This window comes from Zootermopsis nevadensis, unplaced genomic scaffold (assembly GCF_977971745.1).
Source record: "Zootermopsis nevadensis isolate Lab colony 2312 unplaced genomic scaffold, Znev_1.0 Znev_ptg000007l, whole genome shotgun sequence".
Taxonomy (NCBI): Eukaryota; Metazoa; Arthropoda; class Insecta; order Blattodea; family Termopsidae; genus Zootermopsis; species Zootermopsis nevadensis.
Window position 1 is genome coordinate 2,292,893 of NW_028259139.1, and position 15,188 is coordinate 2,308,080.

Here is a 15,188-nt window from a genome sequence, read left to right on the forward strand (position 1 = left end):
GTCTTTTTATAGTGTTAATTGTTTGTTTGCTTATTTTATATTCTAATACACTACATGGTATGCAAAGTTTTAAGATTAATGCCAAACTCTTAGTGTCCTAAAATTTGGGCAAGGCAGAACTTTCAATTGCTCTAGCACCTTAGTGGTTACCCACTACTGTATACAGCCTAGCCAAGCACTGAAATATAAACAGTGACTTTAATCACTTCCACTTCAGTTACTGAGTAACTGCTGGTGGTGGTATTTTAGTAAGTGTGTTTTAAATCACTGTTACTGATCTGTGCCCTAGATTCTGAACCATAAGTGTTATGGGTTTCACGCTTATTTTTCTGATGACATGATAAAATGGAACTTTAGTATTTCACTTTATGTGTCAGGCAGTCTTATTCTTTTTTTCATTCTCTCCCCGCCCCTTCCTTTTTACATTGGAATGAGACTGTCTCTGTGACACTGCAACAGAGTTCATTATTTGTTTTTTTTAACCTTTTTATTTCCTTAAAAGTGATGCAGCTTTATATTCTTGTATTTGCTCTGATTTGAGTAAAATGGGAATAATATGTAAACTTTGAGCTTAATATCCACGTTTCCAAACTACCAAAATGGAATTTGTAGTTGGATGATTCACATGATTTTACTATCATATAATTTACTTTTAAGGTATGGAGTAATGTAAGTAAAGCTATTCTGCTACGTGTCATGTAGGCACTCTGGGGGAGAGAATGCATAGATCCTACTTATTCTCAACCTTGGCACTAGATGGGGTGAGTGTCCACCCCAATAAAAATTAAGCTACTACAGTAGTCTGTACAGAGGTTTCATGTAACATCATACCTTTAACATTTCAAAAAGTATCGCATACTCTTCCTAGAACTCTGTGTCATTTTATTTTTGCACATTATTACTATAACCACTGACAAATTATCATGAAACTTAATATGCTTAACTTTCTACGGTGAGGTTAACCTGTGCGTTATGTTTAACTACATTTTACTAGTAGTATCATCAAGATGTCAATGCATTGACATCTTGATCAGTTCACATCATTGCAATGGTGTGTACTGAGGTGGTAACACCACCAGTTCTATTCAAGTTTAAAATGGTGATAAATCCCCAAACATGCATCCTTAACGACCATACTGGATAACATTTCCCCATAAATCATACTTAATTAGTATATGGTAAAAATTTGGGATTTTTTAAGAGAATTAAACATTTTTGCACACCAGCCATGTTTAATATTTTGGTGTAGCAGTATTTATAGATGAATGATTTTAGCTTTATGCGTGGAATTTCTATTGTGATATGAATTTATTACTAGTAACTGGGCTGGTATTAAGACTGTCTAGATATCCTTCAGAACCTGAAATTTGCCATTAAATGGTGAGTGCCTTTAATATCTACTGCTGATCAGGATTTAACGCACGGATCAGTGCACAGCTTTTCCATTTATATGCAAACGATTTAACAGTGTTTCTGTTTTTGTCACATTTGGGTAAGAAATAAACTGCATAAACATACCTACATAACTGAGCAAAATGCTTGGTACTATTACACACAGATGTAGAAATTATATATTTTTCCCCTTATTTGTGTAAGTTAAAATCTAAAACCAAAAGTAGTTATTATTGTCTCCATAGCAACCAGTTCCCAATTATTTTAAAATGGCTGCTTGATAGTGCCAGATGACTTCTTAAGTCTGTGTGTTTTCATTTTTCTGTGAGGATGAGTACAAAAGTGAAAATTTTAAATTCGGAAAAGTCAAAATACCGACCTTCTAGGCCATTTGATTACATTTATGGTAAGTAATGTTGTTAATATGACAAATTCATATGGAAGGTGTAGTTTGTTGCACTGAATTACAAATAATATATGCAGTTGCATGTGAGGAGTTTTTTTATGCACCTTTCAGAAATAATTTGTTGCATATATATTACTCACGTTACTCTGAGGTTTATGCCAGATCAGTTATATTAAAAAAATACCATTGTGATGAAAGGAACAAACTTGAAACTTCAATTTGTGACACCTCTGCTCAATGTGTGATTTATATTTGTTAGAGGAACAGAAGAGTATGTATTTTTTCTCTCTCTGTTTCCGGTAATCATTCACAAAGTTTTTAACGATGTCAGAATTAAGGGATTCAGAGGACATAGGGAAAAATCCATAGTCATGAATGCAAGACTTGCATAGGAGGTCCTTGACCACCACCATCACAAAAATATCAAATTCAAGAAATTTAATGAAAATCCACACTGATTAAAAATACAAAGTATCAAATTACAATCAAGCACTGGAAGCCCTTAAATTGAATGTATTGTATAGATTTTCATTTTTTAGTAATATTATAATGGGCATGCTAAATATGTAATTGACATGGATAAAATAAAATTAATACATTATGATGAGAGAAATGGTGATATTTCCTAAAAACTATGAGATTATTTATAACAAACATATTACAATGAAGTAAGTTGGATTTAGGTACTGGTACTGAACATCATGTAGTAGTTTTTAGCATCATGCTTCATATTCAGCAGTACCTGAGTTTGGCGTGTAGGCCAACTATTTTAACTTAGAATTTCTGTGTTATTTGTACCAATGCATCATTATTCATACTCCATAAAATAACTCTCAACACACAAACAAACATGAATTGTACAAAATTTCTGTTCATTCTGTTTGTATTCAAAATATGAACATGTAATTAACACGCTCACATAGCCAGTTGTAGCCTAGACATATTTGGGAGTTTCTCAAGTGTTTATTGGAATATTGCTTGCTTTTCACTTCGTATATACAAACAAGGCAGAGACCTGTACAATTCAATGAATTCATGAGGCCAGGATCTCATGTCAGCCAACACTCCAATAGTGGTATTATAAAAACTGACGAAACAAGCAGGGCTGTATAGTGCTGTGTTGACTGATTGAGATGATTACATGCTTCAAGCCTTTCCTTTACCCTCCTCCCTCCCCACACACTTTGCGACTTGTAAACATCCAGTAAACCTCGAGGTAAAAAATCAAGCGACTGCACATTTATCGGAGAATCGGTTTCTGGCCAAATTCAACACATGCTCTGGTTTGCTGTAAGGTTGGCCTTCACAGACGTAAACCTTACGGTAAGCCGTATCAGAGGACCTCTGAAATGTCGATAAACTTCTACCAGGTTACATGGTGCAACAACACAGAAGACAGCCATCTTCACATTAATGGCATTGTTTGTTTTAACTTATGATACATTCATTTCCTTCCTCACTATATTTGTATGTTGTTCATACTCTAACATAAATGGCTTGTAATAAAAATTTGTCTTGCTTTACAGATCCAGATTATGTAGTTTCAGGCCACTGTGATTTTCAGAAATGTATTGCAGAGTCTTTTAAAACGCAGGCAGAATTTGTAAGTCATCTTCATTTATATTACTGAGAATTTTCAGAACTCCATACCATATTACAAAGTGGTCAGTTATCATCTTCTCACTATAGAGGCAGAGCAGTCCATGTGGGATTTACTATGAATGAAATGTCACTGGGACAAGTTTGTCTCTAAATCCTGTTTTTGCCAACATCAATATCATTCCACTGCTGTTCTGTGTATCATCTGGGAGGTGGGCCCAGCAGCACCCTCATTCCATTGCAGCAGTAATAAAGGCTCAGCATTTTTAGTATTTGAAATCTAACATTTATGTAAGTTCAGTTTTGGCAGTTAGATGGAATGAGAATTTAAACTTGCACTTCTATGTCAGAATAGTGTTATATTGTTTACCAAGGCAACACAGAACTTGGTTATTATTTTCTTTAGTACAACAGAAATCAAGTAAGTAGGCAATGAGAGATATTAATTGCAAAACTTTTAATGTATCTCATCTTTTGTGAGATTTTGTTTTCATGGAAGTGAGGATGATGGTGTCCTGGATTTTGGTGCTGTATAGACTTGTTGGTGTACATAGTGCCAAAACCCATCTTGAATTGCTCTGGTAATCAGATAATAGAGGCTATGATGGACTGATCATGAAGCCGTGATGGAGGCAAGGAAAAATAACAGAATTTTTATATGAAATCTCTTGGACAGTATCTCCTTAAGAACATTAAGCAGGGGATTGAAGGATAATGCCAAAATATAGCTTACAGAAATGGATTGTGAAGATGTGAACTGGTTCATGTTAGGACAAGATATAGGTTGGCTGGAATGATTAAATAGGCACTGAGGAGGCTAGGGCTCGATTTTGGGCTGTTACGCCATAGTAGTAGTAGTAGGAATGAGCAAACAATTCAAATTATTTATACTAAAGTTAATTACTTCAATTTTTTTTTATTGCTTTGAACTAACTAAATACATGGGAAGAATCCTACAGAAGCTAACAGTCACTCAAGTCTCTAAAGAATTCTCTACCATTTATGGAACCCAGAGGTTCACAACTATGTTCACAAGAGCCCACTGCTGGACCCTGTTCTTAGACGTATACCAGTACACATCCTTACACCCTATTTCTTTGACATACCCTCACATCTATGCTTATTTCTTCTAAGAGGTGTCTTCCCCTTAGGTTTTCTAATTAAATTTTTGGATAGAAACAAATTACATTAGATTAATAACTATTTGGTTATTCTGTGTGATGCATCTGTCAGATAGGTCTCTTCAGGTCTGTGACAGTTCTTTCTTATTCCAATTTTCAAGTAAGAGTTTATGAATTGCAAAGCATACTAATGTGTTTACCATTTATATTTTTTTATAAAGTTATATAACCCTTCTTAAATTAATTCTTGCCTTAATACAGGTTTGTAATATCTTCATCAAGAGTGAAGGTTAAGGACATGTAGGACTTTGCCTCTATGCCCCCCTCTACGGCTTTATGGTTGGATCGAAAGTCAAAGGGAACTTTCATTCTACACTCATTTTTACATTTGTTTTAAGTTTAGTTTGTTTTTTAAATATTCCATTTTCTATTCTTAAAAGTTTGGTCAGTTTAGCTTCTTTTTGGTTGGTATTACAAGCCTATTAATTGTTGCAGGAACTGTGTCCATTGTATACAACAATGTTTAGTGATGCATACTCCAGGAACATGATGGTACTCAAGCAGCTGAACCACTTACCACCATGGTTTGACAGATGTTGGGAGCATCATCACAGGTGAGGCTTATAGAGTTCTGTTAACTCATTCTGACTTCTGGTCACCATAACAGGAAAGGTAGGTGAAAGTAGTATGGGAATGTAAGACAAAGCTTTTGGACATACAGCAGGAGATATAATGGCTGTACATAGCTTTACTAACTAACTAACTAAATGGCTTAGGGAATCTGAAAGTTCATCACTGAATTAACCAAAGCCCTCCACCGGTCCCTGTCCTTCTTCTTCTATGGTTCTCCGGTCCGTATTCGGTCCGTGGCCTCCTCAATTCTCCTCTTCCATTCGGTCCGTCTGTCCGAGGTTGAGGTTTTGAAACATCTTCCTTTTTACGGTGCAAGGTTGTTAGCCTTGCGACCAACCCCAACCTGGAGGACCAGGGTACCTGTCTTAGTCTGACCTCTCCCCCTCGACCAATCTGGCTAGGGAGGCCTTACCAATAGCTATGCTACCGCCAGCATAGCTTTTGGGGTCACTGAGGTACTCAAGCCCCATCACCACGACAAGGTGCAGGTACTATTAAGTGGGGGGGTCTTTGTCCTGGGCCAGCAAAATCCAGTCGCCTTCAACTCCCATCTCCGATAGATTCTCCCCATTATATTATCCTCTCATCTACATTTTGGTCTCCCCAGCGGTCTTCTCCCTTCAGGCTTTCTGACCATACCCAGTGCACACCTCTTGCCCCATTCATGCATGCCATCTGTTTAATAATATTAATGACTGATTAAGATTTATTGTTGCACTACTATACTTTTGACTGTCTGTTACCTCTATTGTTTGGGTGTAAAACATTTTTATTTGCAGTTTACTTAGTAAGGCAACATAAGAAATGCTCCTTTCCCATTGGACAGCAGCCCACTCCCCCAATCTGAACACTCAGTGCCTACCCTATACAAAGTCTCTAGACTGTCAGTTACAGACATCATAAATTATTTACCTGGTAATAAGAATTTAACCATCAATCAAATAAATAACATATAGTGTCTATAAGATAAAATCCGTATAGTTACACACACACACACACACTCACAAAATTTATTTTATGATTTTCTTCAATCCCTGTTGTCAAATGCCAGTACATTATGCTAAAAACAGGCCACGATCTCTTCCACATCCCACCTGATTTACCTTTTACATCATCCTCCCATTTTCCATTGTGTACTAAATAATCACAGCAGTTGATATAGCATTATAAGAGAAGCAGATTGGCCCAGTTATAATACTCCTGAGTTAATCATTTCAAATCTTGTTGGAGAATTATGAGTCTCCCTGTCACTCAGGAGATGATGCCAGTATAATACTGTCAAAAAGGGAAGTAATTATGAAGCCACGACAACTTCCATCAAAACCCACCTTTCTAAAGTAACCAAATTTACTGTAGTAATTTAGCAATTTGATACTGGTGAGGGAAATTTAATGACAAAAGAAAGAGGAGGTTATGCTGCAGCAATTTGTTTATACAACCTTTCCATACACCCAACAGTTACTGAGTCTAGATCCTTTGTTTCTAGTCACAAAGAATTAGGCTATGTTATATTATCTGTTTTATACTTAATTTACTTGACATGACCAGGATTTTGGTCTGTTTTGTATTACAGAGCAGTAACAAAGACTAGAAAGAAACCATTGGATGTTGATGGGGTGGACAGGTATCACTTCTTTTCTCGGTGAGTTTGGATTTGTTGTGTTGGTAAAGGCGTGCATTTTGTGCAATACTGATATCATATTTACATTAATACTTATTTTGAATTTCACCAGATTTTGTGCATAGACATTTTGCTAATGGTTGAAATATATCAGTTATGCAAGACATTACATATACTCATTAATGATTTAAGTTTTGATGTGACTTATGTACTTTGTTGTGCAAACTGCATACACTTATCTCACCATATTTACCTTAAATACAATCTATAGTACACAATTATATTATAACTATAAAAATATAATTTAGAGTAGATGCATGAGATATTTTGAAATATTACTGGGACAGAGCTTGAAAGTTTATTTATCAGAGACTTCTTATTTCATGAAGCCTAATCTATCCCTAAGACTGTGGGTCTGATTTTGCTAAATTTCTACCCATAAATCTGTAATACAAATTAATTACTTGTGTTAATTTTTTAACATAGTTTTTATCTCTTATGTCTGTTTTGTACAGAGATCAAGTAAACACATTTGGGAACTTCGAGTTGGATTACATTTCTACACCCATGTTATTTAAGCACATCTTCAATACTGTATGCATTTGGTAGCACGTTACAAGCTTGTAATATTGATGAACCTTATCTTTGCATGAAGGCCATTAGATCCAATCCTGCAACCAGCAGAAACAATTATGACATTCAGCTCTGTGGTCACAGAAGGAGGAAGGGAATCATTTGAAGAGTCTGTACCAGGCATACAAAACCGCAGCACACAGACAGACTACAGAGAGTCTGAAACTCAGACAACACCCTGGGCACCACCTGTGTTTACCCACTGTACCTCAACACCTGAGGTGTTGACTCTTGCTAACTTATCGTGGGGTGAGTGTAAAGAATATCATAACATGTGTAAAAGTCTAAAAGCCACCATCTAAAGAAGACATTTTGTAGGCAAGAATATGACTGTTATCTGTGATGTAGCTCCATCTAGTCTCATAGAAATTGACCAACATTTCAGAGGTGCTTACTGCATCCATCATCATTTCCCTAATGATGCAGGAAGTAAGTACGCTTGAAACATCATTCAGTTTTTACAGGACCACGCAGTGTAACATCCCAGATACAATCATCTTCATACTTGCTGCTGTGAGAACCTGGAATCTTACTTTCTTGTAGGCAAATTCCTCAGGTAGTAATTAAGGTAATAATATATTACTAGACAAGCTGTCTTAAGGACCAGTAGTCGCAAGCGCTTTGTGAATTACAGAATCATCTCAATGTGCAGACTGTAAACTGGACTCTGTCAAAAAATACCTATCTCTTATGGAACTGGAAAGTGTATTACTTTGTTCAGAAGAACTTGTCACTGGTCCCAGTTCCAAGCCACATCAATCCAGTCCACACCCTCCCATCCTGTTTTACGAGGGTTACTTCAAAAGTCATGACAACTAATTTTTGGGGGGCAAACACGTTATATTGAAGAAAGTTCAAAATATGCATATGATCAGCGTAGTCAGATCAGGTAGGTGTGAATGGGTGTAGGTACAGTAGGCAAGAAAAAAGGCTCATGACTTTTGAAGTAACCCTCGTATAAGATCCAGTTTAACATTATCCTCCCATATATGACTAGGTCTTCTGGCTGGTGTCTTCCCCTCAAGCTTTTCAATCCACATTTTTGAGTAGCTCTACTTTCTGTAAGCATGCTACATGCCCTATCTATATCATTCCAACAGCTCCATTATGGTCCTTAATCTTGTGAGATGTTGGTAACAACTCCAGGGAAATGTAAACATTATTCGTAACTTTCCTGGTCCTGATATGTTTGGTTTTCCATTAGGAAATGAGCAATGTTCACAGCTAATGCAACAAAATGTTATTATTAAATAATATGCTTATATGCATGTAATTGTGGTGTAGATCATGGGTTGCCAGCAGGGATGCATGAGGTGGAGACGATAGAACACACTCGCATAAAGAGGGCTTGGGAAAATGCTATGCCTGCTTCATGGGATCCTAAGTACATTAAGAAGATGATTAATATCATAGATGCTATGGACAGGGATGAATGGCTGTTCCGTGAAAAGGTAATATACAGAAAACACTTTAATAATAAATTTCCATTTCACACATTCACAGTGAATGTAACTGAATACAGTGGAACCTCTTTTAACCGACCTATACGGGGGAAACCGTAGGTCGGATAAGCTGATAAGTTGGATGAGAGAGGGAAACGGAAAGTGGTCATGGATATGAAAAAAGAAGTAGAAGAAAAAGATATAATTAGCAAAGTTGAAACAAAAACAAGTAAATCATTGTTATAAATACTGAAATATACAGAGATGATGTGGGCACACACAAGCCAATGGCAAAAGAGTCACTCATGAGCGCTGTTCAAGGAAGTCCCTGTATTAAAATAGTGAATTCATCAGTCATTATGAGTCGCTATACATCACATGAAATGGAGGTTCTGGTGTGTGATTCTGTTGATGTCAGTTGATTTGCTTGCTATGTTGTCCTGAACGAGAAGGAGTAGGGATTCAGCTTCTATGGAAACTAGTGAATAACCAATTCTCTAAATGTCCTGAAGTGTTCATAATAATCAGCAAAAACTGGGTCTGAGTTTAGATCAATGAAAGGTTCAACACTTCCAGTGTCGGCACTTAATGCTACACCATAAATTCCCTGACTTCTCATGCTATATCTGTTTCTAAATTGCCAGAGCCATCCACTACTTGTGCTTGGCCAAGAGTTTAACAGCAGCAGCAGCTTGAATTTCAACACCTTGCACAGCCACGCCTCTGTTGTAAACTGCTTCATCTAAAGTCACGGAAGCTGGCATTTTTAATGTTTTCTGAGATGCCTTTTCCCTCTTGTCTTGCCTGCCCTTGCATCAACATCAAATTTCATGGCAAATTTCCTTATAGACTCCTTATTCTTCTTTATATCCTTTACTGTAATAACACTGATGCTATGGCCAGCTGCTAGCTTAGCTATCGTGACACCAAATTAAATATTCTCAGTAATCAATTTATCAGCTACCGAAAGCACAACATGTTTCTCGCTGTACTGACTCTCGCTGGTAGAAACCAGATTCGGTTGGATAATTGAGGGTCAGTTCCCAGAGGTTTTACTGTATATTAATAATTCATATTCTGGTAAAATGTTGGTGTATCATATAAACACTGAAACAAGGGTGAAAATCATTTTATGAAAGTGTTCTTTGTGATTGTGCATTTGACATTTGTTACATACAGAAAACTCTATTGTTGAAAAATGATTGGCTATACAGGTTTGACAAATTTTTTTCTTGTAATTTTGTATGATATAGACCACAATAAATATGTTTCTGTATTTGTAGACCTTAACATGCTCTATAGTTTATGATGTGTGAAAATTTTATTGTAGGCCTACATTGAGATGTATTTGTGAATATTGATAAACATTTAATTTGAGCTTCATGTAAAGTAGGGTTCTTTTTTGGACCAGTATGGGCCAAAATGAGGATTATAGTGTAGACATCTAATACCAAATTTTATCCTTTGTGTGAACTGTAAAGTACATATCTGTGTTAGTATAGGGGTTCATCTAGCAGCACAGTGAGTTGCAAAATTTTAATGAATATAGAATAAATTTTATATTTGAGTACTTACATTACACAGATGTCATAAAATCATCTGAGCTAGCATATAATGAGTGTTAAATTAGACCATGATTGCTTTATTCCACATCCCTTTAGTCCATCGTTGTACTACATCACATTTATTCTAGTAACAGTCGATAGAGCATCATGAAGTAACTAAACAACCAACCAAAGAACAGTCTGAGAATTTCTTCTTCAGGAAGAAATGTCATTTTATGATGTGTTGTTAGAATAGTTGATTCTTTCTTCCTTCTGAATTCCAAGTTCGTAATCTTACCCTTTAATTTTAATTGTCTCTTTTGGCAGGAAATACAGACAATTCATAATATGCGTTTAGATCTGGCTTGGCAACTTATTCAAAAGTCCCAGCTTGAAGAGGCACACAAACTGAATATTCGCTTGCAGCATTATTGGATAGCGAAGCAACAGGAGAAGACCATAAAAATACAGAAGATAAGGCTTGATCATAACAGAGGTACATAACTTAAAGTCACATAATTTGGAATTTAGATATACAATATTTTACCATTGTTACAGGAAGTGAAAAGAAAATATAAGTCTGTACATTTTCATAAAAGTACCCAAATTTGAGGATGAATTTTGGGTTTATTTTAGTAGATTTTTATATAACAGCTTTGTTATGATGATTTTTAAAGATTCATGTCAGTGGGAACACTTCAGCAATGGTATAGCCAAATGTGCCTTGTGCATTATGTAACAGTAATATAGTGAGGACTCTGAAGGATGTTGGAAATTTGTAGGTACTAACTGAAGAAGACCACAAGAAAACTTTGAATAGTTGGTGCATTTGGTGGGATTCCAACCTGATACTCCTAGAATACAAGCCATATGTGTTACTTCTTACTAAACTGTTTAGACAAAAGAAATTTTCTTCATATGTCACTGCATATATTTTTTATATTCTGCAGCACTTTCTGTACAAAATTGGCTGTTAAGGTATTTTCTTTTACAATAACTATCCTTTAAATTGGTTTATACCGGGCAGTTTACAAGTAAATAGTTTTAAGTTTAAACTGTTGGTTATCTATTGCAGAGCTGCGCAAACTGTTACTCAGACACAAAGGCATTGACATGAAGTATCATAAGGGAAGTATTGTGGAGAAATACAGAGACCATAAATCTGAACTGTATGGCCCACAGATGCGTTCTGGAGAGCATCCCAAACATTGCCATGAGCTGATCAGTGTACACAGCAGATTTTTGACACATCCCAAAGGTGAAAATATAAAACTGTAGGTGTTAGAAATTAAGAATTACAAACAAACATAAAATTTAAAATTCATAATTAATTTAACCCTATAAATGAAAGTTTACACATTATGCTCTAGAGAGAAAACAGTAACACAGCAGTAATGCATCTCTCCTGTACTTGAGAAGTCACAGAACTTGGACCACTGGCCATCTCAGCTAATTTCTATTTGTGGTTTCCCTCAGTTCTTTCAAGGAAGTGCATGTATCGTACATCGAAATAAGCTATGAATGTTTTTTCCTGATCCTTTCTGTATCACTGTATCTAATATTGCTCACATCTCATTCAGTACTAAATAAATACTGCAACTGAAACTGTTATTAACTCAATGGTACTACACTGACGGCTGCATATCGTCCATGCTTTTGAGTGAATGTATTTAGTGTGATACCTGTGAAGTGTATCCAGGTGACGGTTAAGATTATTTACTCACTGAAAAAACGAATATTTGCTATCTTCTTCCTCTAGCACTGTTTCTTTGATGATATTTTATGTATATGGAAATTTTGTGATAATTTAGAGGGATTTAATTTGGAGTCTTAGAATTTATTATGTAGGCATTTTGAGTAATAAAGTAGAATACCAATAGATTAAATAACAAAGAAATCAAACTGTTATGTTCCAGTATAAATAAATTTCAAATAGGTTTTGTTAGAAAGCTTTCCATTGATAATTATTTATGATGAGATTCAAATATTAAGGATCATACCATTCACTGTGAAGAACAGTTTAGGACATTTATTCACACGTTTTCTGTTCTGGATGACAATAATGCAACAGCATAAAAAGTGAATATCTGACAATGATTAGAAGTTTTAAGAGAAAGCATTTATAAGATCTAGGATTCTTAGAAACACTGCCAATTGTGTTACTGCTATTCAGTATATACCTTTCTTTCTGACTTTGTATTTTCTGGTATTCATTGTGTATGAATAAATGTTTGATGGGAGTAGGTCTAGAGATCCTCGAGACAATGTCCAATTTGCCACAACCATCACACCACATGAGAAAACCTGCAGTCCAGAACTATGAATTGTGTGCCCGTGAGACACGCTGGACAGAGGCTGTTCTCCAGCAACTGCATCAAGACTTGAAAGGTAATAAAACCCCTCCTGCCTATCTTGGACTTTCCTGATGGCATATTCTAGCGCAAAGTTAAAGAGAAAAATGTAATTCTAAAGAAAGTTGTTACTGTAACACATGACTTAATTAAATTATTTAGACTGAAGAGTATAAAGTTCACATTTTTCATTTAGAGATGGTGATTTAACTTATACATATTTATGCATTTCACAGCTTATATGCACTTCCATTTTTGTGCCGTAGATATTCATATGAAGGGAGTTGGAGAATCTCAGCACATGGAATTTACACTGATCCCCATACCAAAAGCTCCAGGTACAGGAAGTATGTCAGACTCAGAAGAGGAAGTGTATCTTACCACAGAATATAATCAAGGGGCATGCAATTCAGACACTGGTACATATTGTTGTTACATTATTCTTTGCATACTTAGTTAATTTTTTTTATAAATTATTTGTAAGCTGACATTTTTAGTGTTACATCAAACAAGTATAAATATAACTACACCGGCTGTAAGTAACACTGATTACAAGGTAAGAAATGCAAATGTGGTATTGTATGAAATTTTGAGATTATGTCCCACAGACAAAAGTCGGTATTTAAGTAACAAGTTATTCCAAGAAAGAAAATTTAGCTGTTACATCTTGTTACCATCACCACTCCTTCCACCTATATCTACCCATTAACCACCCCACCTATTATTTTTATTTTTGTTGTTAGTGACTATGATACAGTTGTACTATGAGCATACTGCATGTTCAAATCAACTGAAGTGGCAGAGTCCTTAGAATAAATGATCAAAACCATTTGAAGTCCATTAAAGTTAGAGCCACTCATTTAAGTGAACTCTCACAATGTGGTAAGTGAATACCCTGTGAAGCAGAAGTTGGACTACATTTAACAGTTAGAGAAAACAGTATTAAATTCTTGGTATCTGGGCAAAGAATTTTTGGATGTGATATATGTTTGATATATTCAGTATTTCAGAGTGTTTAGGGGTTCATTTTGTGTGATTGGTGAGGAATCCCAAGCCATTCACAAAGATCCAGTGATGGAGAATTCTGATGTGGGGAATTCTCAGTGAAAGAGTTCCCTGCCCATTCCTAATGTTCAAAGAATTGTCATCCTAGTTATTTGATAAAAGCAGAATATTTAATCAGTAGTTGATCTAATGCATTAAAAATCATACTGATGATCACCAGTAATTTTTTTCTACAAGTACAGTTACACTTAATAGAAGAATGTTGTTTAAAACTGTTATATGCAGGTGATTACAATGATATATTTCTTGATAAACATTGCAGTCAGTTATACTGCTAATCATTTAAATAGGTACAATAATTAAATTGATGTCATACTGTATATCTTCAAAGTTGAAAATCATCCTTGCTTCACTAACACACTTCTTCTGGATATGTGAAAATTACTGTCACCACCAGCAGACATGAAAATCCCTAATTCTGGAAACAGTGACATATTGAGTAGTTAATGGTAAATTGGTTTGTGGTGGCCAAACTTTTATAATCATCATGATCATACGAATGCTTCACTGAACATTATTTGCAGCCTGGTCAATCCAGTTCAGACTGATGAGCTAACTCATGACCTAAATGTTATCTATCTTGAAACCAAATGAAGTTCCTACAGACTGACAGCTTACTGTACATATCCATATATCTCGCTGCCTATAAGTCCATTACATTCTTAGGTAACTTGAGGTCATATTAAATTTGCTTCTATAAGAAATGTTTCCTGTTTCTCCACAGAGTGACTGTAAGTGAAGAAACAAAACCTCCAGCTAAAGCAGACGCTGCTGTGTCCGCAGATAGTGACTAGCTCTATCGATTGGACCCAACAGAGTAGGTTTTACCTGAAGACGGAGATAGAATCCAATTGACAAAAGGTCGTGTTTTATCGGTGTTATTTAGTCATGGGCGATGGATAATGTCCAGAAAATAGTTTACTTCTAAATAAAAGGTATTCTTTCAGTACTATCTTAAACACTTTTGTATCATGATTTAACATTTAATCTTTTAAGGCCAAGCCAAAACTATAAGTACCAACTCTGCATTTTTATTTATAACTTTCATATGATTCTCATTGTAATCATGGATTATTTCACTAAACAGCATTAACCAGTTTATAACTTGTGCATAGATATACTATGTATATTACAACCTGAAACACAATCTCCTGCCCCTCTCCTACTCACAGATGTGATGATGTCATTTCTAACTCTATACTTCCTCTCTCCAAATATGTGTATGATATTTACATTGATATGTATTTGTGTGTGTGTGAAAATATGTATTACGTATTTTAAAAAATAAATCTGATGATGCCATTAAATGTTTTCTTTTTTCATCTGATGGATATGAGAAAATGAGTTCACTCATTTCATATTTGTTCACTTGCCATCGTAA

The 15,188-nt window shown here is 35.5% G+C and overlaps 1 protein-coding gene across 2 annotated transcripts; it reads left to right on the top strand.

Moving 5' to 3' along the window:
• The first annotated feature begins 140 nt into the window (after positions 1-140).
• On the top strand, positions 141-15,114 carry LOC110835528 (cilia- and flagella-associated protein 91). 2 transcript variants are annotated; one of them, XM_022075822.2, is made up of 11 exons: positions 141-1,798; positions 3,325-3,401; positions 5,014-5,132; positions 6,725-6,793; positions 7,428-7,654; positions 8,690-8,856; positions 10,719-10,887; positions 11,467-11,649; positions 12,636-12,779; positions 13,009-13,161; positions 14,532-15,114. In XM_022075822.2, exons 1-11 carry the CDS (start codon positions 1,723-1,725, stop codon positions 14,534-14,536), a joined length of 1,389 nt encoding a protein of 462 aa, XP_021931514.2. In that variant the 5' UTR covers positions 141-1,722; the 3' UTR covers positions 14,537-15,114. The 2 variants fall into 2 exon arrangements, with proteins under 2 accessions (XP_021931514.2, XP_021931513.2); XM_022075821.2 differs by lacking the exon at positions 14,532-15,114 and having other exon boundaries at positions 13,009-13,916.
• Positions 15,115-15,188: the final 74 nt, after the last annotated feature.

What these genes read in the sequence shown, in the direction of transcription:
- LOC110835528 (XM_022075821.2), top strand. Translation starts at nt 1,723, where the DNA reads ATGAGTACAAAAGTGAAAATTTTAAATTCGGAAAAGTCAAAATACCGA. An exon ending in TTAAAACGCAGGCAGAATTT is followed by an intron (nt 3,402 to 5,013) that starts GTAAGTCATCTT and finishes TAATTGTTGCAG; the next exon opens with GAACTGTGTCCATTGTATAC. An exon ending in ACTGCATCAAGACTTGAAAG is followed by an intron (nt 12,780 to 13,008) that starts GTAATAAAACCC and finishes TTTGTGCCGTAG; the next exon opens with ATATTCATATGAAGGGAGTT.